This window comes from Canis aureus, chromosome 10 (genome assembly GCF_053574225.1).
Source record: "Canis aureus isolate CA01 chromosome 10, VMU_Caureus_v.1.0, whole genome shotgun sequence".
NCBI classification, from domain to species: domain Eukaryota; kingdom Metazoa; phylum Chordata; class Mammalia; order Carnivora; family Canidae; genus Canis; species Canis aureus.
The window spans coordinates 35,254,001-35,267,286 of NC_135620.1; the positions used below are offsets into that span (position 1 = coordinate 35,254,001).

The following is a 13,286-nucleotide window of genomic DNA, read 5'->3' on the forward strand; positions in this document are numbered from 1 at the left end:
TCGTTGATTATATAACTACATAATCCACTTTGAATGAGTCAAGAGCAGAATAGGCTTTGGGTTGAAAGATACATGTGCACAGCTGAGAAAAATAGTCATGGACACATTAAAAGGAATTCATGGACTTAAGTAGCTAAATTTCTAGAATATTAGTCACAATGCAAACAGAGATTGCCATATGGTTAGTTCTTCAATTTGAATAACTTTCAACCAAAGCTTCAAGCCAAAAAACACTCTGCATCATGATTTCATGTAATTAAAACACAGGAGAATCATACTGACTTTCTCAATCAAAATTTTTGCATCTTCATGGAAAAAGAAGGCTTCACTTAATGGAATCTTCTGAATTATTGGTGTTAGAATAAACAGAAAAGGAAATAAAAATTAATTACACCAGTCTGCTTAGTAAGAAAAAATTACAGAATCCTGATTCTAATGTTTTGTATATCATGTAGAAAAAACAACAAATGAGAAATCTGCCAGACAACAAAGATGCAGCTTCGTACTGTTCAGAATTTTTGCCAACACATACCTCTGCACCCATATTAGGGTATGAAATAATTTGGGGAAAGAGAGCTCAGAGACAGAGGAAAAAAATCAGTGTTGGTTACTAAAACTCAAACCAGTAATCATGCTTAAAATATCAAACCAATCTTACATGCATTCTTCTTCAGGCTACTTTCTAGTGACTCAGATGTACTGGATCCAGAAAGTGGAAAAGTGAATGATGACAGGCTGCCTTCGCTCATCTAAAATACACAACAATTATTTTAGAACGTTTTGAAGTAATAATATCCCCTAAATACCACTTATTTCAGAATTCAGTTCTTTTAATGTATCTAGAGAGAAATATCTATTAAGTAACAGTGGCATCTGATAATTTGAAGGGCAAATTAAACAGTTTCTATTGACTTTTTTTATGGGAGAATTTGCCTAGGGACATAAATAAATTGAGGCTAAAAGAATGAATGAGATTGATTCCAAAGCACCTAAAATTTTAGTGGATTTTATTTCATTCAAGCTAATCCTAAATTTAAATGGATGTTGTACATAGACTGGGGCTTATGAAAAAACTGTAAAATTAGGGCAAGTCAACAGGAAATGAATGGCAGTGTTGAAGGGGTGAGTAAAGAGTCTTTAAACACTGGCTGATGAAAATGGGCTTCTGTCATCAGAAGACCCAACTAAAGAGAGGGGCTGGCCAGCAATCCTGAACATACATGGAGGTGAGCTTCATACATAGTGGTGAGCTTCTATAGTTCACCTTACATGGGATTTTTTTCAGTTTAAAACTGATAAGTGTTTGTTAAAAAATACTTTAAAAATATATCACCTTGGTAGGCTCTACATATATTAATCAGTTAACTTATATAATTATGGAAAAAGAAAAGAAAAATGGTTGAAATTAAGCTCCTTAGGAAGACTTACAAACTATTCAAGAGCTACACCTTGTTCACTGCCCACACTCACTTGTTGGTCTTCCCCATCCCAGACTCCACACCTCACTCTGCCCTCTGCCAGAGGGCGGGACCTGTGTACACAGTACCAGCAGGGCCATCTCGGAGTTCCTCTGGCATGTGGACTGCATCACCCTGATGAACCACACGGCTACCCACCTGGCTGCTTTGAGAAGGCCTCCTCTCTGAATGGAATGGACCGGCTTTGATTCTTCCAACTTCCAAGGTCACTGTGCCTAGGGAACACTACGAGAGTGGTTGTTTTATGAAAATGCTTCAATAAGATGCTACAATCATCTTCGGGAGTACATACACTCCTTAAGATTAGATTGTAAAGGCATCCTCCTTTTGGGATTTCCACAGTCAAGGATACCTCCAATTCTTTGTGGAAAGAGGCCTTTCCAGGGACGCCTGGGTAGCTCAGTGGTTTGAGCGTCTGCCTTTGGCTCAGGTCATGATCCTGGGATCTGGGATCGAGTCCTGCATCGGGCTCCCTGCATGGAGCCTGCTTCTCTCTCTGCCTGTGTCTCTACCTCTCTCTCTGTGTCTCTCATGAATAAATAAATAAAATCTTAAAAAAAAAGAAAGAGGCTTTTCTAAAACATAAAAAAGAATGACGGCAAGCAGCAGCAGCAGCAATACCTAGTGTCTGTTATGACCTCATGATTTACATGGAGACTGTTTCTACCAAGGAAAAGAGAAATTGGGAATTGAGCAACTATCTCATGAAACATACTGGTTTAGATAGGCCAAATGTACTAAGTAACTCAGGGCTTAAAAAACAAAAGAGAAACAGTAAGACAGCCATGACCACCACAACAGCTTAGATAACTGGGCAAACTCTCTATGGCCACACTGTACCTGAAGAGACCTAAGACACAATATTAAAATAAGCCATATTGCTAGCAACATAAAATTAGGACTGAAGACAACTTCCTTGTGACCTCTAACAAATAAATCACAGGCATGCAAAAAATACTATACAGTCTAAGGTGAAAGCACAATGAGGTATTTTGTGATTCTTGGCTCTTGGAGTTAGACATGCTGGTTTAAATCCTACTGTGTGATTTACTAGCTGTGTGACCTTAATGGATGTCTACCTTGAAAAGTCTTTTATTTGGCATAAAATATTTTATTTCACTAAAATATGGCATCGTACTTAAAAATGTGTCTTACTTGAGATAACACTTTTAAATAAAGAGGATTCAGTGCTTATTTGACCATGGTAGCCCATGTAGTATCTCTTCCTTCTTCCATACTACTATACGAAGTCCTTTCTGGCACTTGATCTTTACCTTTAGCAAAGCAGCCACAGCTTCCTGGGTGGCGTTACGGACATCTTCTCCGTTCACTGTTAATATCTGGTCTCCCTGCACCAGTCTTCCATCAGCATCTGCAATCCCTCCTTTGACAATGTCTGACACAAATACTCCGGTATCATTTCTGTAAACATAGTTTTGAGTTTCAACATCACCATTTTTTCTCCACCATAAGGTAGAGTGTTTATGTATTGGAAAACTTTTTTAAAACTAACATTTTTAACTGAAAACTTGACCTCCATCTTTGTGACTTTAGAAAGTCTGTTTTCAGCAACACAGGGGCAACATTATTAGAATTATTTTCTGTGATAATAATAGCTTATGTCTTATAGTATTTCATGGAGTAAATATCTTTCACAAGCATATTTATTCTTCAACCATTATGTACTGTGAGCTGAAGTGGCTACTACTGTTTACTCACTTTATGGGTCACACAGTTACTACACAGCAAAAATGCGACTTAACCGCCAGTTTTGGGTGCTAAGTCTATTGTCCTTTCTACACCATAACAAAACCCTGAATGAATACTGACCTGAGGCTACATATATATGTTGGTATTATCATTAATGTCATTAAATGTTCTTGAAAATAAATAATACGTACCTCTCACTGAAACTATTTAAGTACCATTCCCATGATGTCTTTTATTTTATTATGGATCTAACTTGTATGCAAGATGGATTTATGAAAAATAAACAAATGGTAATCTTATTCCAATCTTCCTTTCATTCATGAAACTACAGACAACTCAGCATCTTCTTGCTGAGATACAAAGACAACTGTTAAGTAGAAGTGCATAGTGAAAATGCAATTGTGTCACTTCTTGCCAAGGTCAAGACTTCAAGGGCACCATTTCACCATCTGATCCTCTGCTTTCCCATCTTTAGAATAAAGGCGTTGGAACTTACTGGATTATATGTTTGTTAATATTACTTATTTATAAATATTTAAATAAATTAGATACTAAATTTATATATATATTCACCAATTTACCACCTCGGCCTCTTACTTTCTGTTTTCTTCTGATGGCATGTTTATGTTTGAGCCAATCCTTCTCCCCAGAAAATCCTCTGCTCCCTGCAAATAGACCAACTATCACTAATCATTTTCAGCCTCAGCTTAGGCATCTATTACCTGAGAAGTTTCTCTAATCTCCTTTCTCAAATAGAATCACTGGTCTCCTTTTGCTCTGCTGCCTAGACTCCTCCATAATATGTTTCTGTCACTTATCAACAGAATCCTTTGTTGTAAGAACATATTTAATTCTCGTTGACCAAACCATGAGTTTTTTGAGGTCAGGAACCATGTCTTATTTAACTTTGTTCCCTAGAACTGAAGGTGCTCAAGAAATATCAAATCGTTTTTTGTCTAGTAGCCTCAAGAGCCCCCAAAATACGAACTTGAAAAGTTCAAAAGTGAGGTCTTTTGATGCTCCATTACTGAGTGAGCTAACAAGAGCCATCCACAGAACACCAGCAGCTGATAAAGATACAACAACTGTGATTTTTCTTTAAAAGAACCAAAACTCATCATTTCCTAAAGGTCATGAGGTTTGCCCTCTTCAGTCATACCTTTTCCCAACAATACTTAATCCAAGGCCTTTCCCCGGCTTCTTCTGCAGCTCAATGGTAAGGGTGTCATACACATCTTCCTCTTTGTATGGGGCCTCATCTCTGTAGAGTGTTAGGCGTACTCTTTGTGGGGTCTGTCTCAGGACATTTATTGCTTCATCATGGGTGGCCTTTCTCAAGTCAATTCCGTTCACCTGTACAGAAATGGGGCACTGTGAGGAGCCAGGGGAGTCAAAGAAAGAGCGAGCAAAGAGAGAGTGAAAGAAACAAAGAAACAGAGACCACCCTCCCCAGAGTAACCTTTTCTTTATTAGAAGTATTCTGTTACCTCTAAAATCTGATCTCCAGCCCAGAGTCTTCCATCTTTACATGCCGCTCCTTCTTCATAAACTTCATGGATAATAATGGCACCCTAAGGGCCCAGACAAAACATACTCATACTTTAGCTCATCCTCCCTAGGACTGGTGAGCAGAAATAAAGTCAAAACATACTGTACTTTTAAAGATAATGGTGGGTTATATACTCACTGGATCCATAGTGAGTCACAAAAAAATTAAAGGAAAGTGTAATGCAATTTTTGCTACAAGGCTCAAAGAAGTTTTTTTTTTTTTTAAGGCTCAAAGAAGTTTATGTGTCTTTCTAACGAGAGGGAAGTTTAAAGAAAAAATTATGAAACACATAAATCATACACACACACACACAATGGATATACATCACCCTTCCTATATGCAAATGAAATCAATAGATACACATCATTTTCCTATCCACAAATGCAGCAATTAGATTTTAAAAGCCTTTTGACTTTTAGAAAATTTTGTCTATAATTTATCCAGTTTTCAGACTCCTTTCGATATGGATCAACCCCACTATATCCAGTCAGTAAAAGATAAATTAAAACATGGCAAAGACTGGTAAACAAACAGAAATGTTTTGAACCTAAAGGTCACAACCTCAAGTCTAACTATCTTATTGAGTCAATATTCACGGACTCAAAATGAAAGTCTCAGCACTCAATTTTTGGTATTTGCTCTACAGATTAAAATAACAAAGGATGGTGCATTTTTCTAAGCCTTCATGTTTCATTTAATAAAATTGATAGAAATCTCCCTGACAGATCTCTTTCAGGGCCCACTGAAGAGGCTATCTGTGTATCTGAAGCATCTGGGGGTGGTGTCCTCACCAGCAGAGTGTCAGACCCTCCAACAATGCTCAGGCCCAGCCCTGTGCGCCCTTTGGAAATTTCAATTGTTGTTTCACAGCCTGGTATAATGGGGCAGGTCGCAGGATCAGAAGCAAAGATCGCTGGTGTTGATGACCTGCTTGTACCTAAGAATAAATTTAAAATGAAATGAAATACAAATACAAATTGATTAGATGGTATAGACATCAAACTCATCCCACTGGTTGCCTGTGGAGGATGGAGCAGAAAAAGGGTCCAAGATTAGAGACAAAGAAGACTTTGGATTTACTTTAATCTTTTAGTTATATTTTTAAAATATCAAACAAAATGATTAACTAGTCATTAATTTAGGGCGGCAGGTACAAAGTTACCTTTTGCACTATGGCATCTTTTCTAAATTGCTAGAGAGAATACATATAAAGGAATAAAAGCAGAGAGTTGAAGTGAGCCTCTAGTTTCATGCTGAGATTCTACATTTCACTAGAGCCAAAAAACTTCTGATGAAATTATGATTTGTAAAACTTAGAAGTGAAATACGTGGCAGTAATCTCAAAACACATTCTGGGAAGACCACAAAACACAAAGTACATCAGTAATTCCGCTCGTGGCGCCTGCATTTCAAGGTTTTTTATGTTTTGGTTTTGGTTTCCTTTTCTTATCCTAGGGTATCTCCTCTTACGTAATCAAATCTGTGCACATGTACAACTGTATTTAATATCTGAGTTTATAAAACATGAAGTGAGACTCATGTGCAGTTTCTTTCTTTGCATGTCTCGATGTTTTATAAACTCAGATATTAAATTCTGATGCATATATGCTCAGGATTGAAGAGATAAGAATAGATTATGAGAAAACAAGGAGAATATAATTTCACACGTTGTTTTATGATAGTCTTCATATCATATGCTTTATGATATACCAAAGAGCATACAGTACATGTCATGCTTTGAAAAAGCTGAGACACTTGTTGAGTAGCTTTAGGCAAGAGGATCTCTTTTTAGAAAATCAGAGACAGACTAATAATTCTTGCTCCTGAAATGGTAAGAGCAGGTGTAAGATATTTTCTTTTCTGTTACATTTTCATTTAGCATTTCGTATTTTTATAGACAATGCTATTTTGGGAACAACATAAAATTGAAAAAGGAGACAATTTCTGTAAAACCTTTTAACATTTCAGTGAATTACCCAGTCTTTCTAAATAAAGGATTACTTTTATCAGATATGTATTACTTTAAGACTTTTTTGTCTAACTATATTACATACGTTTTAAACTGCTATTTCCTTTAAAACCTGTCAAAAGAACTTAGTGTTTCCGTTTGGAGGCCGAAAGAGATATTTTTTCCTCCCATAGCAGAAAAAGTCTATGTGTTTAAGTACTTTTCTCAATGCTACGAAGCTTGAAATTTGCTGTCTTATTAAACACTAGTGTAATTTTTGTCAAAAAGTAGCTTAAAGGAATAATTAGCCTCAATTTACTGGACTGGCATTTTAATGACACACACGTCTCATTCCATGGTCCACATACAACCATTTCATCTATTTTAACAGGATCTATTTCACCTAAATGACAGACCTCAGATCAATTATGCTTATTATAGCAATGACCATTATTTTTAAGAGTTTCTTGTAATGCCAGGCACTGTGGACTCTATTGGTAAAGTGGCATCACTGTATCAATTTTACAGATTAGAATACTGAGGCTTGAAAGAAGTTAAATTACTTGCTCAATATAAAAAAAGAATATTCAAAATGATGTTACTTCATTAGTCAAATGCCTGGAATCACAGGAACCTTCAACAAAAGATACTCAGAGAGTAAAGAGTACCGCTCAGAAGAAGCCGAGTCTCAGAGCCGGTGGATGGGTTGCCTAAGGCCCTCTGGGTGATTAACGTGTAGCACACAGGTGCCCTAACAGTCCAGTGATCTTTCTTCAGGAGCCCCTGTCTTTATACCATATCTTCACCAAAGTGTTCCCTGACTGGGGCCTGTCACACAGTGAGTGACATACAGGCAGCAGGCTCCCGAGGAACCTGCTGTTGGGTTTGGGTGTGCCACACAAGCAGGAATCATGGGAGACTGGCCCTTACTTGGGATGGACTCTGGTTCTGGGGAGCCAGAAGATGGGGCCATCAGAGCCAAGGAGCTGCTCTTCTGTTCTCCGCTGGCTGCACCCGCCGCTGAAGCCACAGCCTGAGGGTCGCGATTCTCAGCACGAATGCTAAGTTTCACTGTTGTCTTTGCTGTTTTCAAAAGGCTAATAAACTGGCAGGGTGTTGGTGTGGTAGGGAAACAAAATTCAGAAGCACATTAGTAAGTCACTGTTATAGCTGGAATCATTTTCCTTATCAGAACTTAAGGTTTCTCAGTTGCCTGATATTGATTAAGGCCACAGTGAATTCCTATTAGAAGTCTAGTAGTGACCATATCCTTTTTTATATAAGCATCAGGTTTTCAATTTTTGACATTTTTAATTAATCTCGCCCATTTGTCTGAATCCCCACAAACTTAGAAGATAGACGGGGTATTTTACCCATTTCTTGATTCTACTAAGAATCTGAAACAGCTTACACAGACACTTTTAATAAAATGGAAACATTTATGTTAAAAGCAGGGTAAGGAAAACTATGCAACAGAACAGTCAAGCCAAATGGAAAGTTAGAACATAGACATATGGGCTAAAGGGTCCAACCCAGACAATTATTAAAGCTGAATTTTAAAAAATGGTTTAACAAAGGGTTGCAGAAGGGGAGACAGGTGGGGGGTGGGGTAACTGAGTGATGGGCATTAGGGAGGGCACATGTTAAGATGAGCACTGGGTATTCTACTACACGTTGGCAAACTGAATTTAAATTAAAAAAGTAAAAATTAAAAAATGATTTAAGCTTCTTGCTGGTCAATGTAGAAATAAAAACATTTGCACACCAAATCTCAAGAGAAACACAGCTTTTTTTTCTAGCACTTGCTATGAAAGGCTGTAAGTGAGACTACTAGTTAAGTATTACCACTTCTGAAGAGAAGGAAACTCATAGGTAACTGTTAATCCCAATGAGAGTAAGGCATTTCATGACTGAGACTCTTTATAAAGCAATATATACAGTGGATATTTATTGGAGCAAATATTCATGAAAATTTCTTTGGTCTTAACACTAAGTTGACCTTTTATATTAGAAGTTTCAAGTTTTTCTAAGGGTAGATAGAAATGATATTTATCAAAAATGCCCACTTGACACTGGATTTACTAGGCAATAGAAAATACTCTAACATCATTTGATTAGAAAATAGAAAAAAGAAACTGAAGAACTTCTGTATACTCTCTTCTTTTCCTTAATGATCTCTGTTTTCTAGAATCTGTCTGGTATAGCTATATGGTTCCAATTCCCTATGATCACACACACAGAGACACACACACACACACACACGCCCTAGCCATGCCCATAGATGGGTTAACAGTGTTATCTGCTTCCTTTTGGAAACTTACCTTTTCAACAGGATAGCCAACAACGACTTCATCATCTACAGCCAAAATCTGATCTCCGACTTTGAGCCGTCCATCCTAAATGGAAACATTTAAGATTTGGGGTGATTTTATGGAAGTAATTCCCTTCTACACCACTTTATGAGAGCAAGAGAGCCTCACCTTGGCTGCTACCCCGTGCTCGGTTAGACTCTTTATGACAACTCCGCTGAGCGTGTCTTCCTCAGTGATAGCAATGCCCAAACCCCCTTGATCCTAGAGAAATAATAACAACTTAGAAAACCTGAAGCAGATTAAATTGATCCAAAGGAAAAGTATGTGGCCATGACTTCTGAATATTATCTTCTATCCAAGGGCTAGAAAACTGATTGAAGCCATTCTGAAAGTTCACTAATAGAAATCTCTTCATAAGCAAACTTTTAAACTTTTTAATGGAAATAAATTCTTTTCTATCAAATATTCAAATGTATTCTTTCCTCCCACATGTTTACTATTTCTAGTATATTTATCATATATATCCAGTTACACATCTCTAGTAACTTCAGCAAAACATCCAGAGAACAAAATGCGTTCAATAACTCATTGAATGTACATCATTTGCCAGTGCAGTTTTGTGTAACTGGCCGATGGAATAAGTCATTTAAAACCAAATCAAAGTATCTTGCTTCCTCTTTTTGGCCTACAGCTAAGAAATAACCACCAAAACGGGCCCCTTCATCCCACCCTTCTTCTCTTAGCAGACAGACTACAATTACTTCTGCATGCTCGTCCTTTCTGGGGCTGAATACCCAGTATTGTTTCCCCAGACACTTGTGTTTTGATTTGGTACAGAGTGAAAATCTCTCAACTCTAGGCCCAAAGACGTGTGCTGAAAGCCTGCCAAGCTTAGAGAGCGATACATATTTTGTCTATATTTTCCACATTTTCTTTTATCAAGACCAAATGTTCCAGAGTATCAGCTTTTACATTTCTGTAATGTTTACATTAATAAAATTAAAATAGGGTTTTGAATATTTTCATTCTGGTTAGAGCTAGCAACCATTTTCATTACAGTTTCTGCACAGGGAAATGTGAAGCCAAAGAGAGGAAAGGAAATTCTACCATGGTTTCTATGAAATGTGCACATGGGGTCCACACCTGCCATCAGGCATCAAGGGTCATGACAATGACATCAAGAGGAGGCCCACATCAGCTTTTAAAGATTATCAGCATTGTGGCTTTTCAGAGGTAGATTATTTGTGTTTGATGATTTTCAGACTGTCACTGTGCATCGCTCTCTACCACAGCTCTCCTATCAGTCACACGTTGGTTAAGGCAGAGAAAACTGCACTTTTAGGGTGAGCAGAGCTCAGTTCTCACTTACTTACTGTCTAGCTGTAGGAATTTGGATATGTCACATGACATGTGTAAATCTCAGTTTTCTTCTCTAAAAAGGGGGAAATAGGCTGACCCTTGAATGATGTGGGGGCTGCAGTCCCCCATGTGCAGCTGAAAATCCATGCAGAACTTCTGACTCCTCAAAAGTTGAACTACAAGGAGCCTGCTGTTGGCTGGGAGTCTTACCGATAACAAACAGGTGATTAACACATGTTGTATGTTATATGTATTATATACCATGTTCTTACAATGAAGGAAGCTACAGAAAAGAAAATGGTACTAAGAAAAATCGCAAGAAAGAGAAAATACATTTGTAGTGCTACACGGTATTTATCAAAAATCCCCACCTATAAGTGGACCTCACAGCCCAACCATGAGACTGCTGTGAGGATCAGGTATAATAAGAAAGGGACTGAAAACTTGATGCACTATATACAGTGTTATTATTACACATGCATTCCTTCTACTTATTGTCCTACAGGATAGAATTACATTAACTTTGGATACATTTTCTAAACTTGCCAGGATTTTGATACCCTGAATCCTGATCCAGTGGGGAAAGAATCAGGTTTAATGAATCCAGAGGTGAATGTGCTACCAAAAAGACAAAATCCCAATGCCAATGCCAAATACACCTGATTTAGTTAAACCCTCTATTTGGGATTTTCTATACCAATGATCTCTCCTGTTACCATAAAGAAACATTTGTTTGAATAAGAAATACTCTACATCTACAATGACTCTATGTATTCAACTCAGATTTGATTCTATTATTGCCTATCTATAGTCAGGAAAGTACATTATTAGTACAGTGGGCACTTGCTAGTTATCTATTTAATACCATTCTCATCTTATTCCTTCATACAAGCTCACAGATTTTTGTCAGAATATCCAGCCCCTTGCCCACCCCTTGCTGCTTCAAACAACATACAGGGGCATGCTCTCTTTCTTGCTCATTCTCTCTCTCTCTCTCTCTCTCTCTGCCTATGTTTTGGGTGGTGATTTTAAAATATGCTCACAAACCCTTTAATATTCCTCCCTTCAAGAAGGGGGTCCTGAATGTGCACTAGACTGGGTTACCTGATTGTAAAATACAGAATAAAGCAGAAGGAATGGTGTACAATTTCACAACTATGTTCAAAGGGCATCAAGACTTCTTCCTTGCTCTCTTGGATCACCTGCTCTGAGGGAAGCCTTATGAAGACAAGAAAGCAGCACCACAGAGAGGAAACAGGGTTTCCTGCCAGTAGTCATTCAAGTAAACCATCCTGGATGAGGATCTAGCCCTGCTCAAGCTTTCACATGACTGCAGGCCCAGTTGGCAGTGTGTTGGAAAACTGTACAACAGAGTCTGACCAGACCACTCAGCTGAACTGCTCCCAAATCCTTGACCCACAGAAACCAAGATAATAAATGTCTATTGTTTCAAGTTTCTAAATTCTGTGGTAATTTATGCAACAGTGGAGAAATAACTCCAAGGAATTCTATTCCCATGGTCACAGTCCCTAGCTTGGGAGTAGGCACGGGCTGAACTGGCTCACCTAGCATGGATTTGAGGAATTTTACTCAGAATTATGAGACAGCCACTTTCCCTCCAGCCCCCAACTGCACGTGAAAGATGTAGCACGTGACCCCCAACTATGGTTGGCAGCCATTCTAAAACTGAGAGGAAGACCACTCTTGCAATATACCTGACCATTGATGGCTGTGCAGAGAGAGGAAAAGAACTGGCTCTTGATGACACCACTGACTGAGCCACAGATCAACTATCCTGAAATATCACTGCCCAGTAACCTGAGACCATAAACCCCCTTCTTCCACTAAGCCTGTAGGAGGACGTGTTTTTGTTATTAGCAACAGGCAGGGTCCTAAAAGGAACAATAAGCTACACATCTGCATATATAATATGCTCAATGCTATATAATGCTATAAAAATAAACACATATATACACAGCTACAGACAATCTACTGATATCAGAAGAGCAGGATGAAATACGAGTAAGGGTAAGAGGGTGTGAGTGCAGTTTCCTAGCTTACTGTTCAGCTCTCCACCTCACTGCTGCCACAGGACATATTGTCCTGAACAGAAAAGGTCTGAGAAACACTGTTCTGAGCCAGTTACTAAAACGCCATCATATAGAGAAGGTGAAACAAGTTAGGGAAACTTATTTATGGAGTAACAGTTTTATCATTACACAGCTAGAAAAAAGTGAATAAGAATTAAAAGTGGGATGAAGCTAACCCACCATGATTATCAGCAGAGCTGTTCTGAAGTTGGAAGATGCTCCAAAAATACAGAAGAAAAATTCTTAATGCTATCTGAAGACTCTGACCCTATAAAACAGTATGGACATGAAACGTATCTCTGAAAAGTTGTGTAAGGTTGCTTTTGATGACAGGTACTCTCCTAGGGTAAAATGTGCTTTAAAACAAATCTGTAATCAAAAGTATTTTGTCTGATAAATTGAATTAGCATTTTAGTCACTAAGGGTTTAGATTATACACATTATAAACTTTCTGTTTATACTTCTATTCTCACACTTTAAAAAGGGGATTAAAAAGAAAAAGAAGATAACCGGGGCTCGTGGGTGGCTCAGTCAGCTAAGAGTCTGAGTCTTGATTTCAGCTCAGGTCATGAGATGGAGCCTTATGTCAGCTTCCGTGCTGGGCCTGGAGTCTGCTTAAGATTCTCTTTCTCCCTCTCCCTCTGCACCACTCTACCCCACCTATACCCCAGTTACACTCTTTCCTTTTTTTCCTTCCCCCAGAAAAGATAATTAACCTGTCTGGAGAGCTTCTAAGGAGTGAAAACAGAACTAGAAATGCACTTGTACTACAATTTCTATTTTGAAACAGTTATAAAAATTATCCCATACTTGGATCTTTCCCTTGTGTGCACAGCATGT

General features: G+C 38.1%; 1 protein-coding gene across 15 annotated transcripts in view; it reads right to left on the bottom strand.

Moving 5' to 3' along the window:
• The window catches only part of MPDZ (multiple PDZ domain crumbs cell polarity complex component), a 165,842-nt gene that overhangs the window by 7,614 nt on the left and 144,942 nt on the right, over positions 1-13,286 (bottom strand). For all 15 annotated transcript variants that reach the window (XM_077911975.1, XM_077911974.1, XM_077911972.1 and 12 more), the window contains 9 exons: positions 9,166-9,258; positions 9,007-9,081; positions 7,616-7,790; positions 5,529-5,674; positions 4,676-4,759; positions 4,348-4,541; positions 2,753-2,900; positions 1,617-1,703; positions 659-749 (listed from right to left, as the gene is read on the bottom strand). In XM_077911975.1, coding sequence (XP_077768101.1) covers positions 659-749; positions 1,617-1,703; positions 2,753-2,900; positions 4,348-4,541; positions 4,676-4,759; positions 5,529-5,674; positions 7,616-7,790; positions 9,007-9,081; positions 9,166-9,258 — 1,093 coding nt within the window. The remainder of the gene's footprint in view (positions 1-658; positions 750-1,616; positions 1,704-2,752; positions 2,901-4,347; positions 4,542-4,675; positions 4,760-5,528; positions 5,675-7,615; positions 7,791-9,006; positions 9,082-9,165; positions 9,259-13,286) is intronic.